The sequence below is a fragment of the Heterodontus francisci genome, chromosome 1 (genome assembly GCF_036365525.1).
Source record: "Heterodontus francisci isolate sHetFra1 chromosome 1, sHetFra1.hap1, whole genome shotgun sequence".
Lineage (NCBI taxonomy): Eukaryota > Metazoa > Chordata > Chondrichthyes > Heterodontiformes > Heterodontidae > Heterodontus > Heterodontus francisci.
This window is the reverse complement of record NC_090371.1, coordinates 101,323,674-101,348,686: the sequence shown is the minus strand read 5'-3', so window position 1 is coordinate 101,348,686 and position 25,013 is coordinate 101,323,674. Positions and strand designations below refer to the sequence as shown.

The window sequence follows — 25,013 nt, the reverse complement described above, 5'->3', positions numbered from 1 at the left end:
TGATGCAATATCATGTGATTCAGTTCTCTTGTACAGTCAGGTAGCACATGTAAACTGAAGCAACAATAACTCTCCATTAAAGCTCTGTGTTCATCCTTTATGCCTGCCCTTCTGCTTCATTTGTATTTGTCTGGAAAGTAATAAAATAATATGGTGGCAGTGGTCGTGAGTTAGCGGCATTGATTAGCAGCTGAAAACCATAATTCAAGTCAGAATCCCTAACTGCAGTGCTGCGACCGGATCATAGCTCTCACATCGGGAGAGCAACAGGGTGAGTAGTGATTGAAGGTGATTTGGGCGCACTCCCGATTTTGCCCCGAGCCGGCAAGACAAAAGTTATCAGTAGTTTCAGCTGCAGAGATCACAGCAGTGTTCTGTTTTGGTGCAGATTCCTTCCCACCGTCATCACACGTGCGTGCCATTAGCCGACCCTGATCCTAGGGGCCGTCCGCCTGCAGGCTCACAAGTCTGTGCTACAGCACCACAGCTCAGAGCTTTTGAAGCATGGTTTGCTCCTCAGAGAGAGAAAAGAGTAGAAGGCTTTGGCAGTGGCAGCCAGATTTCCAGAGGTGGACTGGAAAGCACCTGATGTCCAAGGCAAATTTAACTTGTTTAAATAGAAGATTATACTATGAACTAGACTATAAGGCTGTGGATGCAGAGAAGCAGGTGATAAAAATTAGGACTACCCTCAGAAACAAAGGTTTGCACTGGGTCAATACCTCTGGTTTATGTGATGCTGACCAGAAGCATCCATCAAAGCTATGGGAAACATTAAAACGTCGGCTTAGGACTCAAGTCAATTTCAGAGTACATTGCCTGGAATTCATGTGGTATAGACAGAAAGCCAACGAGGGCTTGAATGACTTTGTTAACTGATGCAGAAAGAAAGCAGAAGAATGCGACTTCTCTGATACTGAACTCACGGAATGAATTATGGAGTTGGCTGTCATCGCCATTCCTACTGAGGCGTTCCAGAAAGACCTCCTGGAAAAGCCAAAGGACATGGTGTGGAGAGTATGCTACAGGACGGACACAGATTTAAGGCAATTGTCGTAAATGCCTGTTGGTATAATATCCAAAGCACCCAAGCAGAACAAGGTATGCACTAACTGTGGGCTCTCCCACCAACTGTGTAGATGACCGGCATATGCAGACACATGTGAGTCATGCAGGCTTAGAGGGCACTAGGCCAAACTTTGCAGAAGGTCCAGCAACACGAACGTGGGGAGAAGCCAGAGTGCTCAAACCACAGAAGTATGCCACCAAGAGGTGAATGGAGGTGAGACACATCCATGCATTGCCAAAAGCATAGACCCATCCACAAAATGGGGCAATGTCTGACCAAAATGGATGACGTGGATCAAGGTGAACACACTACAGATGAACAGCTATTTCACAAGATCACCTTAGTGGAACAGGTCCATTCCGTTAACAAAATGGAAGATTTCACAACACTCCAGATCGTCTGCCCCAATACGGCTGTAAGGCATCGACTGAGAGTGAAGATTGACACTGGTGCAAGTGCCAACACTCTATCTTTCTGCATCCTCAAGGAAATGTGCCATGAGGCATGGAAGTCTGTGGTCCAACCCACAAGCGCAAAGCTAACAGCATACAATGGCTCAACAATAAATGGAGGTACAAAGAGTCACTATAGTCTACTCAGATATTCTACATAGAGGATGTGTCATGACCAGCAGTAGCAAGGCTGCCGGCGTGCGCAAACTTAACATGGTCACCATCCATGAGCTGACCCAGTCAGAAGACCATAGTAGTCAAAACCCATCAAATTGGTACAGCACCGCCAGAGGTTGTACCTGGACTGGTTTGACACGGTAGATATTTCCACGGGGATACAGTCGTACACCATAAAGAAGGTGCAATGCCATCATTCGAGACTCTGCGAAAATGTAGCGTGCACTTTCAAGAAATGTTGAAGATGGAACTGGATGGAATGGAAAAACAAGGCATCAGCAAGGATGTTAACCAGATTATGAGATCTTGTAATGCGTGTCAGGAACACCAGGCTAGTCAACAGAAAGAGCCTCTCCAACCGCATACAATACTACCATCATCATGTATAGAGCTAGGAATTGATCTATGCTCTATGGGCAGAGAAGACTATCTGCTAGTGATTGACTATCACTCCAAATTTCCGACTGTGAAGAAGCTTCGAGACACGTCGAGTACAGTGGTGTCCAAAACTGTTAGTGTCATCTTTAGTCTTTTGGTGCCCCAGTAAAAGTGGTGTCCAACAACAGCCCACAATACATCGGAAAACCTATATGTGTGAATGATAGTCCAGCAACCATGTCACACCATCACCCAGATATCCTCATTCGAATGGGATGGCTAAACATATAGTCAGGACAGCCAAATTACTGATCAAAAAAAGTGTTCAAAAACAGGGAACGATATCCAAGTTGCATTATTGCATCTTTGCACAGCGCCATTAGACTCCAGATTGCCATCACCTGCCGAGATTCTGTTTGGTCACCCAGTGAGAACCACACTACAAAGTTATCATCTCACCACTCGTCCTTGATCACAGAATGGTTATGTCAGAAACAAGACAAGATGAAAGATGCACATGCCATGCATGTGAGTGCAGAATTACTGCCACTACATGTTGGCCAGATGATGAGGGTCCTTCACCCGCAAGAACAGACATGGATCCCAGCAGAGGTGTCCAAGGTGTGCAAAGAACCATGTTCATATGAGGTGACAACACCAAACGGTGTGGTACTGCAAATGAACCAATCACCTCATGGGACTCTCTGTTAGCCACAAGGCGACCAAACAGCATCGCCTACGCGTACCCACATCCATTTTGAAGATAAAAAGAGATAACAAGCAACACACCAACAACTGAGGACAATCGTTCCAAACACAATCTTCAGGAGGAGAGGATGGACAACTCGAGAACACACCCACATGTTGTTGTCACAAGGTCTGGTCGAGTCAGCCGACGACCAGTATGGTCCCAAATGTAGACAACACCTTCAAGAGGAGTATAACAAATATCCTTGTTACAGTTGAATGTTATATGTTCTGTTACAACCAGGTGAGAAATGTGTCTGGGGGTCTTTTGCTGTCTTTACTTGGACATAGTGTAACAGGATTTTTTTTTGAACACAGTGTTTTGAGCTCCCTTTTTTTGTGAATCCTTGTTCACAGTTTTCCAATTATAAGGGAAAGAAATGAGCACACCAGGTTTTCTCAGGTTTAAAGAAGAAAAAATGAAATTTATTAAACCTTAAACTCTAATACGGTTCATGCCTTCGGATATGCGACACGCCCACGCTAGCATGCACATGTGATATACATGCAAATAGGGACAGAAAAGAGAAGATAAGATGGAACAGTTTGAGGCAATATCTTGTTAAGGTGCTTCAAGCTCACGGTTTAGTCCTTTTGTAAGTAGTCTTGCTTTCGTTGGGGCCCAGTGTTCTTCTTAAACCTTGTTCACATTGAAGACTTTTCTCTCTTTGAGTTTCACATGTTTTCACAAGATTCAGTTCTGTGTGAAGGAGATGGGAGCAGGCAGACAGGAGAGGAGGTAATTCTTGCTTCAGTTGCCCGAGCACACGGTGCTCTGAGTTCAAAATCTGTTTTTTTATAGTTTAAAGCTCCCCTAGTTGACGAGTAGATGGTCACGTGACCGACTGGTTTGACCAGGTTTCTTCTGTGTATTGGGGCGGGGACTGGTTCCTTTGCTTCAACACTGTCTGGCACAATGCAAATGTCCTTCCAGCCAGGAGCTTGCAATTTTATGTTTTAATGTTCATGTGGCGAAATAATGTGTGCCTCAGTCTTGGCAGGTGGTGGGGGGGGGGGGGGGGGGGGGGGCGGGGTTTGCCTGACTGTAAATACCGTTATAGCTGTCAAATTTCTTGTATCTCACAGGGTTGCTTATTCATGTACATATTAATGTTATACCATATGGAGCTATCATTTAAGGGAAGGGGGAATGTTGTGAAAGTGTATTGTTAGTATGCTAAATATAACAATTTAAATATATGTTTATACTGATATCTCTGTCATCACCAGAAATGATGCAATATTACGTGATTCAGTTCTTTTGTACAGTCAGTGAGCTGAAGCAACAACATGTCTCAATTAAAGCTCTGTGTTCAAACCTTTATGCCTGTCCTTCAGCTTCATTTGTATTAGTCTAGTAAGAGATAATACAACAGTTATTGCTGTGTAAGTGCTGCTTGATAGCACTGTCAATGACACCTTCCATCACTTTGCTGATGATCGAGAGTAGACTAATGGGACGGTAATTGGACGGATTAGATTATATAAAGAATTGAAGAGGATGCGTGTATAGTGAGAATTGATGCATTTTTTTTGTTTTTTGTGGGATGTAGGTGTCACTGGCTAGGCCATCCCTAATTGCCCTTGAAGGCCTTTTATTTTTGAAGAGTCAACCACATTGCTGTGGGTCTGGAATCACACATGGGCCCGACCAGGTAAGGGCAACAGGTTTCCTTCCCTAAAGAACATCTGTGAACCAGATGGGTTTTTACAACAATTGACAATGGTCACTATAAATTTTTAATTCCAGCTTTTAATTCCAGATTATTTTATTAATTGAATTCAAATTTCGCCATTTGCTGTGGTGGGATTCAAACCCATGTTCCACAGCAGTAGCCTGGGCTCTGGATTACTAGACTAGCAACATTACCACTACACCACCACCTCCCTATATATGAAAGAGAAGGAAATCGAGGAATCCAGACATAAGGTGGGAACAGGTAATTAGAGTGAGGGGGGTAGGGGGGTTAGGGGGGGTGGATCATGTGGAGTACAAACATCACCAAAGTCCAGCTGGGCCAAATGACCTGATTTCTGTGCTGTAGATTCTACGTAATGGTAGGTTGAAAGAAATAATAGAAAATTCTTCAACTCCATCATTGTACTGGATTAATTGTGAGCTGAACAAAATACATTTTTAACAACATATTAGTTGTCATAAAGACAGAGAATTAACTCTAGGTTCACAGTTTTGAAACAAAATTGGCCATTAATTGGCCTCAATCAGCCTGCGGCAGATAGGTCATCTTCAGTCTTCCCCACCCCAGATAAAATGGCATGGGGCCAGGACAATGTTGGGAACGGAACCTCTTGCTATTTTGCTTACTCCCCACCGCTTCCATGCCCGACTGCAAGGGCAGAATAAAATCCTGTCCAGTGAGTCTATGCATAATCAAAAAATGTTATAATTACAAAAAAATTAACAATTTCAGCCACTAGTACTCAGTGTCTAATGTATACGACCAAGGGCAGAATAAACCTGGCAACAAATTTATCTCTTTGTATAATGCCCTCCCTGATATGCGTCAAGAGTACAGTGCAGTTAAATAATGAAAACCCAAATCATCCAGTTAGGCAGTCCATTTAATCTGATGCAAAGTACAATTTAGGGTAGAATTTTGTTCTGCCCTTGGAGACAGAGGTGGGGGGGGGCAAAAATGGCAGGAGCGCCATTCCCAATGTCACCCAGACCCATGCCATTTTGACCATGGCAGGGAAGGCCGAGGACAGGATTCCCACCCCAGGCCAATTGAGGCCCTTGGGTGAACCATTAATGGCCACTTAAGGGCATCTTTGTGCATCCATTCCAATTTTGTTGAAGCCATGGTGCCTGCCCTCGTGGGGAGACACCGCTAGGTAAAGCCTGGTGGTCTCCTAGCAGGATTGGGGGTGGGGCGGGTCCCTCCATTGGGGGCAAACCTGGGCCCCTGAAGAGCCCCCACCCCAGTGGCGATTGCCACCCCCCTCGGGACGGCAGCCCCTACCTTCACCAACACACCCCATCCCCCAGCCCGTCACCAGAGCCTGTCTCACTGGTCCCGGCAATCCCGGCCCCACTTACCTGTTCTGGGGTCTTCTCCAGTCTGCTCCCAGTGGCGCTGCCGGTACTGCAGAGCTGCTGGCTTTCCAATTGGCCAACAGCTCTGGAGTTGGGAGCTTGTCCCTTAAAGGGACAGCATCCCCAACAATAGGCAGTTAATTGATTGCACGCCATGAAATGGCTGCAGGAATCTGATAGACGGCCGAGGCAGGGTCTCCGCCTGCCTTCTGGCCTGCTGCCAGGACCCCCATCGCCATAATAAAATGCAGCCCTTAGACTATTTTTATCAATACTCTGGTTGTCAGCTGCTAACACTGTTAAATCAGTTATACTTGACTGGGACAATAAAAGACATAGGCCAGTGAACTTGATCGCAAAAGAACATTCACAACATATATCAAATTATTTTTGACTAAGTAACACTCAAATAAATTATAGTTTCTTAATTATTAACAAACAACATAATTCAGCCTGTTCCCTATTCACACTTGAGCTGTAATGTTGGTCCAAAGAAGTCTGACCTCACACTGATGTTGTAATTACAGTGCTAAATTTAGCCTGAATTCAGAAACAGGGCCCAATCTGGCATTGGAAGCAGGCTGATAGAAACTCCTCTCACTTAATTTCACTTGTGAATCAGTTCAAGCCTTAACACCCACTTCACACTCCAAGTTTAGCTTTAGTGTAAAGGAGTTTAAGCTTTGCATTGACGTTGAACATGTGGAACGTGAATGTGCCCTGAAATGCATAATGACAATCAGAAAAAAAAATTATATGCAAGATCCAAATATGAAGCACCAGTGTGAAGACTATTTTAAATCCATCACAGACAACAAAGACCAATATTTAGAACCACAGAAAACGTTTTACATAAAGGATGCATAATTGTTGTAAAGACTGAACATTAACTCTAGGTTCACAGTTTTGAAATTTAAACGCCTTACAAAACATCATAAAAGAATCACAAAATAAGGTGCCTTCCCAATTACTGGACTGCCCTTTAATTTAGTTGCATTATGTGCTATTTTCAGAACTTTTCTAAATGTTTACAATATTGTGAATATTGAATGAATTAGCAATATCATGTTTAGTTTAGTTTAGTTTAGAGATACAGCACTGAAACAGGCCCTTCGGCCCACCGAGTCTGTGCCGACCATCAACCATCCGTTTACACTAATCCTACATTCCTATCACATCCCCACCTATCCCTACATAGTTCCCTACCACCTACCTATACTAGGGGCAATTTCTAATGGCCAATTTACCTATCAACCTGCAAGTCTTTGGCATGTGGGAGGAAACCGGAGCACCCGGAGGAAACCCACGCAGACACAGGGAGAACTTGCAAACTCCACACAGGCAGTACCCGGAATTGAACCCGGGTCGCTGGAGCTGTGAGGCTGCGGTGCTAACCACTGCGCCACTGTGCCGCCCTGCGGCCATAAATTCAGCTAATCTGTTCTAATGCTAAATAACTAGTATATCTGTTTTGCAGAAAACAATTCAATGCAAGGAAATAACTGAGAAGTGAATGCAAACTGATAAATACAAAACAACATTCCACCCATTTCCACTGCATTAATTTCTGTTAACACAATCATTTTACTGTGTAAGAAAATCTTAAATTAACAGGGATTTACAGATCATTCCATTTAACTCTACTTGCACCAAAAGGGATGAAATTGGTCTCAGCAACACTTGTAACATAGATGTATATGAAGCTCCTCTATGTGCCATGTTAATGCATTTGTCAACCTAGTACATTGGCCCGGATTTTGCAGTTGTAATGCCAGCAAAACTGTCAGCGTTCGCCGTCATTACAACCACTGAAACTGACAGCAACTTAGGGAATCCTCACATGCGCAAAATAACACGGAAAGCCAGAAGCTGCTGTCAGTGATTCTATGCACCTCCACAGGGTGTGCTATTGAGGTCCCTCCAGAGTGCAATCCCCAAGCAATCAGTGAACTGATGAAAACTTCGACTTTTATGCTGTTAGTCTTACTGCAAAAACCCTTGAAAAAGTTATACCTTGTTGATTGAGATGTAACTGTATTTTTAAAAGCATTCTAGGTTCATAATTACCTCTAAATGACCTCACTGGCCCTGAAAGGCTAATTTTATATTTATGGAATGTCAGATTTACCAATATGATAATGAATTGCACATATTTTTAAAATAATTGTTTTTTTTTAAAGTTTCTTCATATTAAAATACTAATATTTTAGCTTCTATTAAGTCCAATCATAATGATTAGTTCACTATCTGAAAATTTAAATTAAAAATGAAGGATAAAATGTTTTAACTTCCTGTTTTGCTGTCTATGAGAATACTTCAATGTGATTGGCTGCTTACCCTGCTGGTGGCATCACTGCTGCTGTATGCCTGGAGATCCCCTTGGCTTGGCGCCAGATTTAAACTGCCATTGGGAAAGGGGTAGCCCGCGCCACAGAAATTGCTAGATCTTTGTGGGCAGCTTTCATCGAGGTCAGTGGTGAGCACCATTGCTTCGCCGCTGACCACAAAGTCTAGCCCACTGAAACAGAATAGAGAGGATTTTCACACAAACACACTGCATTGGCAGCTTCTGGATATTATGTTACAGGATATCAGTTATGCCAATAAAAATTAAAATAAAATATGCAATTAAAAAGTAACAAAAAATGTTAATTTGAAATTTTGAGAAGCGATTATTTAGATAATTGAAAATGCTGACTAAACTGACTATTAAATGGAACTGATTCAGTTAATAGGGCTGAATCTGTTATCCAGTAGTTTTATTTCAAATACCAAAACTAATTTTTAGCATAATGTTACATTGGAGCTTACAGGACCATTAAAAAAAAGTATTCAGCATCACATACAAAAGCAAAATACTGCGGATGCTGGAAATCTGAAACAAAAACACAAAATGCTGGAAATACACACTAGGTCAGGCAGCATCTGTGGAGAGAGAAACAGAGTTCAGCAGTTCTGATGAAAGGTCATTGACCTGAAACGCTACCTCTGCTCGCAAGCTCAAGTATTAGCACCTCATCTTTCGATTGGGCATTTTACAGCCTCCTAGACTCAATATTGAGTTCAACAATTTTAGATCATAATCTCTTTCCCCATTTTGTTTTGTGTTTCTTTGCCAGTTTAGTTTTTCTTTTGTTTTTATCTTATTTCCTTTATTTTGCATTCAGATGGCAGCTATCCTGCCATTCACACCCCCTCTAGACACATCTTTTGTTTCTTTACTTGTCCCATTACTACTCCTTTTGGCCTTGCACCATGAAATCTCTCCTGTCCTCCATCCTACCACATACCTTCCCTTTTGTTCTTCTTCCCACCCTCCTGCCTTTCACTTGTTCAAAACCTATTACATTTCTAACTTTTCACAGTACTGATGAAAGGTCACGGACCCGAAATGTTACTTCCGTTTTTCTCTCTCCACGGATCCTGCCCAGACCTGCTCAGTATTTCCAGCATTTTCAGTTTTTATTCAAAGTCACTGGCTGATGTTACAAATATCCATGTGGCTGTATGACCCAAAAAAAGCAGATATAAAATAATTTGATTTTTCTCAAAACCAGATAGTGCACGCATTAGAAACTCTGCAGACTGGAGAGAAACAACTGATCTAATAAGGAAAATGACCTTATCTATGAGACTTTGTGCTTTTATAATGAAATTACCCATTGCATCATCTGAGCATTGACAATGAGCAGACACTGGGCTTTATAAGCAGATACATTTATCACTACTGCAGATCATATAATTGTATCTAAGTTTTTAGTTTTAATGAAAAAGCTGCTGATAGTCTTTCAGAATCCCAAAACAGTTTTATGTTGTTTTTTGTTAAAATTAGGCCTGTGCTCTTTCTCTGCCTTTCACACACACGCACACAAACTTTGAGTATTTATTTCCCACCTAATCAATAATTATCATGCATTAAACAATAACTGTGCTTCTCAAAATATAAGATGATTTCCCCATGAGGGGATTATCCCAAATTTTATATTTTGTGCACAAGCATCTAATTTTCTTAATATTGCTCTTATATTATCCTTCACTTCAATTTAGACTGCAAGATACAGATGAGAGTGAAGTCCATTTTAGTTCCTTTTCCAATGCTAATTGAGGGCAAAATGGGAAACAAACATCAGCAATGATAAAATGTGCTGTTGGAACCTTTTAACTGCATGTTGTGACTGATATAGCTGAATCCCACTTTGTAAAGGATTTTCTTTGAATACAGGTTAAGACAAAGATTTGAGATTAAAGGAGGCTGTTAAATAATTAAAGATAGCATTCCAGTCTTGACAGAACCTGATAAGTGCCTAAGGTACTAACAAAAGAAGGAGAGATGACTTAAAGAAAACTAATTACATACGAACATACGAATTAGGAGCAGAAGCAGGCCATTCGGCCCCTCAAGCCTGCTCCGTCATTCTATAAGATCATGGCTGATCTGTTTGTGTTTCGAATTCCATACTTCCATCTATCCCCAATACCCCTTGATTGATTATTACATTTTTAAAAGAAAATTGCCTTTTGATTCCCTTTCTTATTATAAATGCATCACATGACAAACTTATTTCTCCAAACTGATTTTAGTCAATGCTCTTCAGCACAGGACATATATTATGCTAAATCCTTAGGACTTCAAGTTACAAACATGTCCTAGCTGTTCAGTGGAGCATTACTACCTAGGATTTAATTCATTATTTCAATATGGAGAAAGGGAGGGAGGGGAAAGAGCATCAAACATAACCTCTTTGCAAACACTAAAGCATCCTTCTAATTTTAGAATGAAAAAGTTTTAACTGATGTATAGAAATTCTGATTAATATTATAAAATATGATTCTCACTGAGTTGCATGTTTTTTTGGTATCTGAAGAAACCTATAGTATAAACCATAAGCAGAAACTCACCCAAATTTGCAACTTGATCCGTTTTTCATTCCTGTAGACGGTCTTTACTTTGAAGTCAATACCCACAGTGCTTACAAAGGCAGATGTAAAGGAATCATCAGCATAGCGGAAGAGAAACGAAGTTTTCCCAACGCTGCTGTTGCCAATGATCAGTAACTTGAACATGTAGTCAAAGTTCTGGTCAGCTGTGTCCTTCTGGCCATATCGAGAATCTTGCGTCGATGCCATCTGGAACATAGATTACAGAGTACATTCAAATCACCTACTCACCTCAAACCAAATATTTTACATTAACATTCTGATCAAAAAAGCTATAAAAGATTTACAAGTAAAACAAAGATGCAAATGAAATCAGGTAACATAACTTACCAATACTTGTACATAGTAATGCTACAGTCTTGATTGCCAGTAAAAAGCCTGGATTATAATTTTATGTTTTCTATCAAAACATTGTGGTGGGAAATTTAAAATTATGCCCTGAACAATTTAGCAAAATGATATTCCCACTTACTGTGTATTAAACCACTTTCTATAAATTGGTACCATCATCCCAGAAAGACCAGCAATCTTCTCATTGGCATTATCAATTGTGCAATGGATAAATCAAAATACAGAGTATTATATCTTAGAACTATATTAAATCAATATCTAAACTAAATGAAAAACATCAAATAATTCCTAAACTATTAAAAAAAATTATTGTTGTATGCATGACCAGCTGCAGTAAATACATCATAATTCAAATCTAAATAGCACAATTAGCATTTAAATAAATAAAAAAACTTTTACTGATTAGAATCATTGAATCATAGAATGGCTACAGCACAGAAGGTTGCCATTTGGTCCATCAATTCAATGCTGTCTCTCTGTAACAGCAATTTAGCTAGCTCCCCTGTCTTTTCCCCGTAGCCCTGCAATGTTTTTTCCCTTTACAGCTTGTTCAATTCCCTTTTTGAAAGCCACAATTGAATTTTCCTCCACCACCTTTTCAGACAATCCACTCCAGATGCTAACCACTCACTGCATAAAAATGTTTTTCCTCCTATCACCCTTGGTTCTTTTGCCAATCACTTTAAATCAGAGTCCTCTGTTCTTGACTCTTCGCCAATGGGAACATTTTCTTTTTATCTACGCTGTATAGACCCTTCATGATTTTGAACACCTCTTTCAAATCTCCTCTCAACCTTCATTACTTTAAAGAGAACAAACTCAGCTTCTATAATCTATCCATGCAACTGAAATCTATCATCCCTGGAACCAATCTCTAAAGTCTTCACATCCTTCCTAAAGTGTGGTGCCCAGAATTGGGCATAATACTTCAGGAGAGGCCAAACCAGTGTTTTACAAAGGTTCATCAGAACTTACTTGCTATGTCTCTATTCAGAAAGCCCAAGATCCCGTATGCCTTTATAACCTGCCCTGCCACCTTCAACGATTGGTGCACATATACCCTCAGGGGCTGAATTTTATTCTGAAGAGGAGGGTCCAGGTGGATGACAGGAAGACGGACTGGATGCAGAGGGGGATCCCATCTCGGCTCTCCATCAGACCCCCGATGCCATTCCACAGCGGGCAGTCAATTAACTGCCCACTATCAGGGACGCCATCCCTTTGAGGAACAAGCTGCCGCCTCCACAGCTGCTGGCCAATGGGAAGGCCGGCAGCTCTGCACTGGTGCCACTGGGTGCAGTGACACCTTCCAGTACTGCAGCAGGCCCTGCAGTACCGAGGAGAGAGAAGACCCCAGGAAAGGTGAGTGGGGTTGGGTTCGCCGGGGTCACTGAAGTGGACGCCAGCATTGGGGTGGGCGGGTGTTGGCAGTGGAGGTGTCTTCCCAGTGGGGAGATGGCAATCACCGCCGGGGCGGGGGGCCCTGGATTGCCCCCAAAAGAGGCACCTCACCCTGACCCCGCAAGGGCTTTACCTGGCGGTGTCTTCCTGCAGCAGGGGACCCCTCCACCTTCCACTAAATTGAGGTGTAGATGGGTAGAGGCCATTAATTGGGAGGCCTGGACAACGTCAGGAACAGTGCCCCCTGCCATTTTGTTTGCCCCCCCTCCCTGCCTTCATGCCCACCTCCAAGTGCACAATAAAATTCTGCCCCAGGTCTTTCTGTTCCTGCACCCTCTTTAGAATTGTACCCTTTATTTTATATTGCCTCTCCTCGTTCTTCCTACCAAAATGTCAACCTGTGTTAAATTTCATCGGCCATGTGTCTGCCCATTCCACCAGTCTATCTATGTCCTCTTGAAGTCTATCATTATCTGCCTCACAGTTCACGATAGTTCCAAGTTTTCTGTCATCTACAAGTTTTGAAATTGTGTCCTGTATACCCAGGCCTATGTCATTAATATATAGCAAGAAAATCAGTGGTTCTAGGACTGACCCCTGGGGAACCCCACTGTATACCTTCCTCCAGTCTGAAAACAACTGTTCACCATTACCCTCTATTTCCTGTCACTCAATCAACTTTGTATTCAAGCTGCCACTGTCCCTTTTATTCCATGGGCTTCAACTTGGCTGGCAAGCCTATTATGTGACACTTTATCAAATGCCTTTTGGAAGTCCACATATCATCAACTGCATTACGCTCATCAATCCTACTTTTAATTTAAATTCTAATTACAATTCTAAAGGGGTGCAAGAACAGAGGGGCCTGAGTGTATACGTGCATAAGTCATTGAAGGTGGCAGGATAGGTTGAGACAGCGGTTAATAAAGCATACAGTATCCTGGGCTTTATTAATAGGGGCATGGAGTACAAGAGTAAGGAAATTATGTTGAACTTGTATAAGACGCTAGTTCGGACTCAGCTGGAGTATTGCTTCCAGTTCTGGGCGCCGCACTTTCGGAAAGACTTGAGGGCATTGGAGAGAGTACAAAAAAGATTAATGGGAATGATTCCAAGGATGAGGAACTTCAGTTATGAAGATAGATTGGAAAAGTTAGGACTGTTTTCCTTGGAGAAGAGAACGCTGAGAGGTGATTTGATAGAGCTATTCAAAATCATGAGGGGTCTGGGCAGAGTAGATACAGAGAAACTGTTCCCACTCGTCAAAGGATTAAGAATGAGAGGGCACAGATTTAAAGTATTTTGTAAGAGAAGCAAAAGTGACAGGAGGAAAAACTTTTTCACGCAGCAAGTGGTTAAGGTCTGGAATGCACTGCCTGAGAGTGTGGTGGAGGCAGGTTGATTTGAAGCGTTCAAAAGGGAATTAGACTGTTATATGAAAAGGAAGAATGCGCAGAGTTATGGGGAGAAGGCGGGGGAATGAAACTGAGTGAATTGTTCTTTCAGAGAGCCAGTGCGGGCATGATGGGCTGAATGGCCTCCTTCCACACTGTAACAATTCTGTGATTCTGTGATCCTTTCAGGTCCCTCGTCAAAAAACTCAATTAAGTTTGATAAACACGATTTGCCTTTAACAAATGCATGCTGGCTTTCCTTAATTAATCTACGCTTGTTCAAATGACTGTTAACTCTGTTCCAGATTAACATTTCTAAAACATTAAAATATTAAAACATTAAAATGCATTATTTTCATGAGATGATGAGAAAATGCATTTCATTCAACTGTATATAGCATAGCTGCCTGTTCTATTGGATGAAGGTTTTGGCATGCGTTTCTGTTGTTTGACGAGTCTAATTATTTGTATAGCCTTGGAGAAGGTGCAGAGAATATTGACTAGAATGGTACCAAAGGTGAGGAACTTTAATTTATTTGAGAAACCGGATTTTTCTCCTTGAACGTTAGAAGGTTAAGAGGAGACTTCAAAGTAGTGTTCAAAATTGTGAAGGATTTTGATTTCCACTGGCAGAAGCATTGTTAACCAATGGACCCAGATTGAAGGTAATTGGCAAAAGAATCAGTGGGAGATGAGAAGAATTTTTTTTATGCATTGAGTTGTTATGATTGGAATGCAGTCCCTGAAAAGGTGGTGGAAGCAGATACAATAATAATTTTCAAAAGGGAATTGGATAAATACTCAAACAGAACTTAAATTCAAGCAAAACATCTGGAGTGAAATTTCCAAAAAGTAACACATGTACATTCAGAGAATTAACAATCACAGCATTTTTATATATTAAATACAACACTGAACTTTCCCCACTCCACGGTATTAGTGAATGATAATACAGCTCCCTGAAGTAGGGGTAATTAGAAACTGCTGTTTAACTGCACACACACGACTGAATTTAATGTTCCTGTCATTGGGTCTGGCGGCGAGCGTGGAAAATGGCAGCATTCCTGTGCGTCATGTGTGCGGCGGCGCCACCGAGATTACACAGCAGGCAGCCATTTTACATAATGGAAACGCCGGTCACACCCAATCATGTGGTAGCGGCAGGAGGTGAGACTCTGATTACAGCATCAGTTCACAGCTGATCAGGTGCTGGTGCCATCTTTAAAAGCCTGCCAGCCGTGCAATCACACCTGCCTTGCAATCTATAAAAAGGTCAGTTTATTGTGAGGCATACAAAGTCACAGCACTGTTTCCTACACCCAAGCTCCCTGGGAAGAGTGGAGAGGAAGGCAGAGGTTAGACCAAAGGTGGTCCCACACTTCAGTAATTCCTCCCTGCTGATTCTCCGCCAGGCTGCAAGAGAAAGGCAAGAGGCTCTCTTCTCCAATGATGGCAAGAAAAGGTTCTCCTTCCTGACCAAGCAAGCTTGGATGGACATCACAGAGGTCAGCCGACGCAACTGGGTGCAGTGCCGAAAGAGGGTCAATGACCTCCTGCGTTCGGTCACGCTGAGTGCTCCAATACCACTCTCCTCTTTGGGAATTGCATGTGACTACACAGGAGGGTGCGCAACATAGGGAGGGTGGCACTGCCATGGCAATGCAGAGGGGCTAGGGTGTCATCTCATCATGACAGATGCATGGCTGCATCTGGACCATGCGCCACCCTCGTTCATAGCTCACCCGCAGTAAATCCCATGACAGCATGTGTCAGCAGGAGGTACATCAGATTCCCCCACTTGGTGATGAGAGGCTGATAGTAGCAGAACTGTCTCCATCCTTCTTCTTGCAGGAGAAGAGGCCCCATTGCAGGAGGGAGGTGGCCAGGATTGGTGGAGGGGACCAGCAACTATACATTCCTTCAAGGCACAACAACCCCAAAAGTAAAGGCAGTCAACTGTGGCTAACAAAGGAAGTTAAGGATTGTACAAGATAAAAAAGAAAAGGCCTATAAAGTTGCCAGAAATAGTATTTAACATGAGGATTGGGAGGATTTTAGAATACAGCAAAGGAGGACGAAGAAACTGATAAAGGGAGAATAGAATATGAATGTAAACTAGCAAAAAACATAAAAATGGACCGTAAAAGCTTCTATAGGTACGTAAAAAGGAAACATTTAGCTAAGACAAATGTGGGTCCATAACAGGCAGAGTCAGGAGACTTTATAATGGGGAATAGAGAAATAGCACAGAAGGTAAGTGCTTACTTTGTGACTGTCTTCACTGAGGAAGATACAAGAAATCTCCCAGAATTAGAGATCCAAGGGATTAGCAGGAATGAGGAATTGAAGGAAATTAGTATTCGTAAGAAGGTTGTATTGGAGAAATTAATGGGGCTGAAGGTTGTTAAGTCCCCAGGACCTGATATTCTACATCCCAGAGTGTTGAAAGAATAGCAATGGAGATAGTGGATGCATTGGTGATCATCTTCCAAAATTCTATAGATTTTGGAATGGTTCCTGCAGATTGGAAGGTAGCAAATGTCACCCCACTATTTAAGAAAGGAGGAAGAGAGAAAACAGGGAACTACAGATCTATTAGCCTTACATCAGTAGTAGGGAAAATGCTAGAACCTATTCGAGAGGATGTGATAAATAGACACTTGGGTAATAATGATCTGATTGGGCATAGTCAACATGGATTTATGAATGGGAAATCATGGCCAGGATTTAACCCTGGGCGGATGGGAGCCGGCCATCGAACGAAAAGTTGGTGGCGAACCCGCTTCCGCCTCGCCTGGGGATCTGACCGGAATTTTGCGGGTCACCAGGCTTCAACTGGCGTGAGGCAGGACTTCCACCCGCTTGAGGTAGGAAGTCCCGCCGAATAAAGCGGGCCAGCAGCTAACTGTCCCTGCATCGCCACCGGGAGCAGTGGCAACTGCTGGGACTATAGACCAGCTCGAAAAAGATATCAGGGAGCCCGGAACAAAGGTAAGTTTTGGTTGCCTCACCGGGGGTAATCGGTTGGCGAGGCAAGGGTGGTCGATTGGAGGGACGGGGGGGGGCATGTTGGGAGAGGTTGGGGCAGCAGGGGAGGCCCTCTGTTGGGCACAGGGTGCCCGATCATGATGGCCCCCCCTGGGCCGTCAGAGAGCCGCCTGCTTGCTATGCGTAAAATCCGCATGGAGGCGGGCAAAGGATTGGCCTGTGGCGGGCGGGCCGTTTCTCGTCGCCGCCGCCCCGCGTAAAGTGGCAGTGGAGGCGGGAGCAGGACGTGAAGGGCTCCCGGAGCCTCCCTCTCCATTTTACGCCACCCCTCGCCACTATCCCGCTCTTCGGGGGTGCATAAAATTCATCTCCATGTTGACAAACCTGTTGGAGTTTTTTGAGGATGTTACTAACAGAATTAATAAAAGGGTCTCGGTGAACGTAATATAATTGCATTTTCAGGAGGCTTTTGATAAAGTCCCCCACAGGAGGTTGGTTAGCAAAATTAAAGCACATGAGATACGAGGTAATATACTGGCATGGATTAAGGATTGGTTAACAGGCAGAAACCAGAGAGTAGGAATAAACGGGTCATTCTCACATTGGTAGGCTGTGACTCGTGGGGTACCGCAAGGATCAGTACTTGGGCCCCAGCTGTTCACAATATATATCAATGATTTGGATGTGGGGACCAAATATAATATTTCCAAGTTTGCAGATGACACAAAACTAGGTGGGAATGTGTGTTTTGAGGAAGATGCAAAGTGGCTTCAAGGGGATTTGGACAGACTTAGTGCATGGGCAAGAACGTGGCAGTTGGAATATAATGTGGATAAATGTGAGGTTATCCATTTTATTTACTTATTTAGAGATACAGCACTGAAACAGGCCCTCCGGCCCACCGAGTCTGTGCCGACCAACAACCACCCATTTAAACTAATCCTACATTAATCCCATATTTCCTACTGCAACCCCACCATTCTCCTACCACCGACCTACACTCGGGGTAATTTACAATGGCCAATTTACCTATCAACCTGCAAGTCTTTGGCTGTGGGAGGAAACCAGAGCACCCGGCGGAAACCCACGCGGTCACAGGGAGAACTTGCAAACTCCGCACAAGCAGTACCCAGAACCAGATCGCTGGAGCTATGAGGCTGCTGTGCTAACTGCTGCGCCACTGTGCCGTCCCACAAGTAGGAGGAATAGATGTGCAGAGTATTTCTTAAACGGTACAAGATTATAAAGTGCAAATGTATAAAGGGATCTGGGAGTCCTCGTCAATAAGTCACGGAAAGCTAACATGCAGGTGCAGCAGGCAATTAAGAAGGCTAAAGGTATGTTAGCCTTTTTCGCAAGATGATTTGAGTACAGGAGTAGGGAAGTCTTGCTTCAATTGTATAAAACCTTGGTTAGACCGCACCTGGTGTACTGTGTACAGTTTTAGTCCCCTTACCTTAGGAAGGATATTATTGCCATAGAGGGAGTGCAATGAAGGTTCACCAGACTTGTTCCCGGGATGGCGGGACTGTCCTATGAAGAGAGATTGGGGAAACTGGGTCTGTATTCTCTAGAGATTCGAAGAATGAGGGGTGATCTCATTGAAACCTACAAAATACTTAAAGGGATGACATGGTAGATGCAGCTAAGATGCTTCCCCTGGTTGGGGAGTGTAGAACCAGAGGACACAATTTCAAAAGAAGGGGGAAGCCACTTAGGACCCAGATGAGGAGAAATTTCTTTATTCAAAGATGGTTGTGAATCTTTGGAATTCTCTACGTCAGAGGGCTGTGGAAGCTCAGTCATTGAGTATCTTTAAAGCAGAGATTGACAGATTTATAAATGCCAATGACATAAAGGGATACAGGGATAGTGTGGGGAAAAGGCATTGAAGTGGATAACTGCATAAGTCGGCCATGATTGTATTGAATGGCGGTGCAGGCTCGATGGGCTGAATGGCCTACTCCTGCTCCTACATTCCTATGTTCCTCTGACCCTGACATACGTCCTCTCAGCCAGTCTGAGGAAGGCTCTTAGAACAAGTGGGGAGCCAAAGCTGATGCGCTGTAAGAGACTGGAGTCCCTGCACAGGAGAGAGTTCATTGCCATTCATCGAAAAATTCATGAATGATGGAGATCCACTTCAGGCATGATTGCCATAACGGGATATGTGTAGCCTAAACCACACATGTTTGTGTTCTCTCATGTAGGTCAGCATTCGCAGGTGACTGCAGCCCCAGCAGGACACCTGTCAACCTCTGAGAAGGAGGTGCACTCAAAGGATGCACCATCCCATGACTGTCCTGGAACTTCCACCAACGCAGATACTGTCACTTCAATGGATTTGCATTCAGCTGCAGAATCAGGGTCACATGCTGGTGACAGCACCTCACACGAGTCCAAGCAACTGGCTGAGGCTGTGACAGTCGAGGCCTCCAACAGTCAAAGGACTGTGCGTGGTCAGGCCCATGCTGAGCCCTAGGCTGATGACAAGCCTTTGTTGTCGACAGCACAGGACATGCTGGAGTTGCAGGGAGAGGTAAGGCAACAGCTGGTGGAGATGCCAGAGACCATAAGCAGCCATGAGTGGACAATGGAGGAGTCCATCCATGTCATGACTGCTGCCATGTCCCAGGCATATAAGTGCATGGCTTTCTCCATCGAGAGGTTGGAAACCCTCATGGAGAGCCAGATTCCACAGATGCGCCAGAACCTGCACACTATCGCTTTGGACATGAGCTCGACGCAGCAGTGGCAAGGCGACAGAAGGACCAGGAGCCCGAAGACCTCTCCCACTCCTACTCTGGTAAGCATGGAGGTTCCAGTGAGCCTTGAAAGTGAAGAGGCGAGGTTGAGCTCCACAGGGTGCTCCAAGTGTGGACACGAGTTCTTCAGCCCTTCCGCCAGCGAGCCCAGCTCCAGCAGCCCCAACACCTGAGGACATTCCTGCACCAGTGCAGGAAACCCTTAAGCAGCGGGGCCCTCCATGCCTCAGGTATTAGAGGACAGCTGCCAAAGTCATCTGAGACCAAGAGGTGTCCTGATCAGCAGCTCGCCTCCAGCACAGCTGCAATTGCAAATGTCATTCTGTGTAGCAGCACCCGCAAGTGTATTAAGAAAAATGCCTGGCCACACTTGGGTATTCACAGATGGCACAACTATGTTAATTGGAATTTAATTAAATGCTCGTTTGTGTCAATCATTAGCCATCATTGTGTGAAAACCATGTTCCAACTAGCGTTAATTGTGAGCTTCTGACTTCCACCCTACCAATTAGTGCAGTGTTAATGTGACCATAGCCCTCATTTTCATGGCAATGTGACTGGGCACGAGCGCACAGTGCAGCTGGTCGACATTCAGGGAACACAGATAGAAAGGAGATGGCAGACTACATGCATGAAGGTCAGTTTTTATTGGAGTCTCATTGAGAGGACATTAGGGTGGCTGAAAATGGGTCACTATGAGGTTGTCTCTTGCCTCCTCTGCACGTTGCTCAACATGTCTGGCCTCCATCGTATGTTATCATTATGCATTGCTGGATTGTGCCTGTCTCTCCTCTGTGTCCTCCTCATCGGAGGATGAGTGTCGCTCAGGCATATCTTCCTTCTATAAGGCCTCCACCCTCAGTCGTGCTAGATTGTGCAGGGCACAGCAGATGACCACGATACGCAAGACCCTCCATGGGGCACACTGCAGGGCTCCACCTGATCGCTCGAGGCAGCAGAATCTCATCTTCAACAGCCCAATGGTCTGCTCAATGGCCGTTCGGGTGTTGTACCTTTCCTCCGCTGCATTGCGAGGGTTCCTCATAGGCATCAGAAGGCATGTCTTCATGGGTAGTCCTCGTCCCGAGAATCCATCCCTGAAGGCGAATGAAGGGATTGAAAAGCTGAGGCATCCGGAATTGTCAAAGTATGTAGGCGTCGTGGCTGCTTCCCGGGAAACAGGCACACACCTACAGGAAAAGCTTCCGGTGGTCGCAGACCAGTTGAACATTGATTGAATGGAAGCCCTTCCTGTTAATGAAGGCGGCTGGTCCATTGGAGACTTGATGGCCACGTACATGCAATCTATTACACCTTGCACCTGTGGGATTCCAGCTGTGACCCCGAAACCGATGGCCCTCTTGGCCTGACTGTCAGGGTCGGTCCGGTAGCGCACATCGTCGCTGGCCCTCTTGAACAGGGAATTGGATCACCTCCTTGATGCAGCGGTGGACTGATGCTTGGGACACCCCACACATGTCTCCTGTGGATCCTTGGAAAGATTCAGATGTATAGAAGTTTACTGCCACGGGAATCCAAAAAAACAGGGTGTATGACAGCCATGGCAGGTGACTTGCGGCCTTCAGATTGCTTCAGATGCAGAGACAAGCCTGCCTTGGCAAGTATGCTTATCATTATTTGCTCAGCGGAATACCTGATGTGCTTCAAGACTGAAAGCTACTGTTGGGCAACCATCTTTTCCATCATTGTGAACCACCACACACAGTAACACAGCATTTATGATACCCTCTAATGCCCCCCCCCAATACACCCAACCTAGACCCTTGCAGAGCCACCGTACACACAGGCCCCTTGCAGAGCCCCAAATACACACAGCCCCCTTTCAGAGCCACCCGAGCCACACAACTACCTTTCAGAGCCCCAAAATATACACAGAGCCCTTGCACAGCCGCCACCCCCCCGCCCCCCGATTCACACAGCCCCCTTGCCGAGCCCCCAATACACACAGCCTCCAATACACACAGCCCCTTTTCAGAGCCCCCCCCCGATACACACAACTCCCTTGCAAAGCCCCCATTACACACAACCCCCTTTCAGAGCCCCAAATATACCCAGTCCCTTTTCAGTGCACCCCCGATACACACAACTCCCTTGCAGAGCCCCGAAATACACACAGCCCCCTTCAGACTCCCCCCGATACACACAGCCCCCTTCAGACCCCCCCCCAATACACACAACTCCCTTGCAGAGCCCCTGATACACACAGCCCCTTTGCGTAGCCCCCGACACACACAGCTCCCTTGCAGAGCCCCAAAATACACACAGCCCCATGTCAGCGCCCCAAAATACACACAGCCCCCTTTCAGAGCCCCCCCGATACACACAACTCCCTTGCAGAGCCCCCCCGATACACATAGCCTCTTTTCAGATCCCCTGATACACACAGCCCCCCTTCATCAGCTGAGCAATAATAGCCACAGAACCCCCCCCCCCCCCACTTCCCCTATGCTGCAATGGTCAAGATGCCTCCCTGTTGCGGCACCGAGGCTTCTCGCCTCAGTGCCTCCAGCTTTTAATGGTCGCAAAGCTGAAGGGACGTGAGTGCCACACGCCATCCACAAAATCCTGGTCCACCCATTAAATCGGGAATAATTACATCTAAATTCATGTTAAACAGCATTTCGCCAATTTAGGTTAGGTTCCCGCCACACCTGGGTGTCAATACCACCATGGTACTTCCCCGCCTTTGGCCAAATCAAGATACTACGGAATGGTGCTGTGTTTCGGTTTGGACAGCTCCCCAGTGAATCTCCATCCCCCCATGCCACCGAACCCGCCTTAATTGGCTGAACAAAATTCAGCAGATTGCCATTCCAATCACTGCACCCCCAAAATTGCCGTAAGGGGAACATCTGCCCACTCTAAATCCGCACTACCTGGACAATACCACACAACGCAGTTCGGAAAAGTAACAAAAACTAATTTAGAATATGTTACAACTGACTGAAATAAAATGCATATAAAGGCATTACATTTTTAACTGTACTCTTTAGAGCCGAAAACTCTTTAGACACTGACCAATAAAAAAAGAGTTAACTCTTAATAAATAAGTACAGTAACTTTGTCATCTTTGAAGGAAAACAAATTGTTCACCTGCACAAGTAGCAACAAGAATCTTTACTGCTACCTCTAACCCGTATGACTGAAAGAAATATATACTTAACATTATAATTACCTTTCAGTCCTTCTCACGAAAGATGGCTGCTTCACCAAGCTTCATGTTTGAGGTCCATTTCTACATGTCATTGGAGGCACGCATTATTTACATTTTATAATTATTTTCTCTAGCCCCTGTTTATTTATCAAAATCTTTGGGGTGACTGTGTTAGAGGAATAAGGATACGGATGGAGAAAGTGACATTAAGTTGAGGGACAAGGATCAGTGAAACGGATCAGGAGACAGGGGAGTAAGGGTGAGGGGGTGTGGTGGAGACAGGGGAGTAAGGGTGAGGGGGTGTGGTGGGGACAAAAAATGTTGGGCTTTATGCAGGATGTGGCAGAGGGGGAAAGTTGAAGAAACAAAACGAGGAAGGGGTGAGGAAGGGGAGTAGAAAAAAGGGAGAAAGGGAGAAGACAGAAATAGTAAAAGAGGAGACTTAAAAGGTGAAGTATAGTTGGAGAGCACTGAACTGGAAACTGACATGTTAGCTTTCAGAGCACTCATAATTTATGTCCCAACCAGTCAGCAAATTCATTATATGCACAATGAGCATTTTGAAAACTAAATTGCCATTTTCCCAGTTCAGTGCTGAGACAACAAAGAATAAGCAGCAGGCCCAGGGGAAGGGGGAGGGGGTCTGAAACACCTTATAGGAACAGGAGTAGACCTCTTGAACTTGGTCTGTCATACTGTTAGATCATAGTTGATATGCACCTCAACTCTATTTACTTGTCTTTTCTCCATATCCCTTGATACCACTAACTAACCTATCGATCACAGTATTGAAAATCTGCAGTCTTTTGGGGAGAGTTCCAAAATAATGCTACCCATTGTGTGAAAAAGTGCATTCTGATTTCACTCCTAAATGGCCTAGCTCTGATTGTTTTGAATTCAGCCATCAGAGGAAGTAATTCCTCTGTATATACCCTAATAATCCCCTTTATCATTTTAAAGAGCACATCTAAGTCACCCCTCAACCTTCCAAACTCAAGGGAATGCAAGGGAAGTTTAAACAATCTGTACTCATTATTTAACCTTTCAACATTCGGTATCATTCTGTTGAACCTGCACTGCACCCCTTCCAAAGTCAATCTATCTTTCCTCACTTTTGTACTCAATCGGAAAGGCTAGGGGATAGAATCATACAATTATAGAATCATAGAAAGTTTATGACACAGAAAGAGGCCACTTGGCTCATCCTGTTTGCGCAGCTGAAAAACTCACCACCCAGCCTAATCCCATCTTCCAGTAGCCCTGCAGTTCACGACACTTGAGGTGCATATCCAGACACTTTTTAAATGAGTTGAGGGTTTCTGCCTCTACTACCTTTTCAGGCAGTGAGTTCTAGATCCCTACTCCCCTCTGGGTGAAAAATGTTTTCCTCATCTCCCCTATAATCTTCCTACCAATCTCTTTAAATCTAAGCCCCATAGTCACTGACCTCTCTGCTAAGGTAAATAGACCCTTAACCTCCACTCTATCCAGGCCCCTCACAATTTTGTACATTTCAATCAGATCTCCCCTCAGCCTCCTCTGTTCCAAGGAGAACGACCCCAGCTTATCCAATCTTTCCTCATAACTGCATTTTCCAGTCCTGGCAACATCCTCGTAAATCTCCTCTGTACCCTCTCTCATGCAATTACATCCTTTCTGTAATGAGGTTACCAGAACTGCACACAGTATTCAAGTTGTGGTCTAACTATACAGATTTATACAGTTCCAGTATAACCTCCCTGCTCTTACATTCTATACCTCGGCTAATAAAGGAAAGGATTCCATATTCCTTCTTAACCACTTTATAAACCTACCCTGCTACCTTCAGGGATTTGTGGACATTCACTCCAAGATCCCTCACTTCCTTTATACCTCTTAGTATTCTCCCATTAATTGTGTATTCCTTTGCCGTGTTTGACCTCCCCAAATGCATCACCTCACAGTCTTCTGGGTTGAATTCCATTTGCCACTTTTCTGCCCACCTGACCAGACCATCAATATCTTCCTGCAGTCTACAGAAATCCTCGTCACTATTAACTACACGGCCAATTTTCGTGTCGTCCGCAAACTTCTTGATCATGCCCCCCCAACATTTACGTCTAAATCGTTAATATATACCA

General features: G+C 44.3%; 1 protein-coding gene across 3 annotated transcripts in view; it reads right to left on the bottom strand.

Annotated features, from left to right (window-relative positions):
- Window positions 1–25,013, bottom strand: part of rab3c (RAB3C, member RAS oncogene family) — a 311,395-nt gene that overhangs the window by 269,761 nt on the left and 16,621 nt on the right. For all 3 annotated transcript variants that reach the window (XM_068033660.1, XM_068033651.1, XM_068033670.1), the window contains exon 2: window positions 10,781–11,008. In XM_068033660.1, coding sequence (XP_067889761.1) covers window positions 10,781–11,008 — 228 coding nt within the window. The remainder of the gene's footprint in view (window positions 1–10,780; window positions 11,009–25,013) is intronic.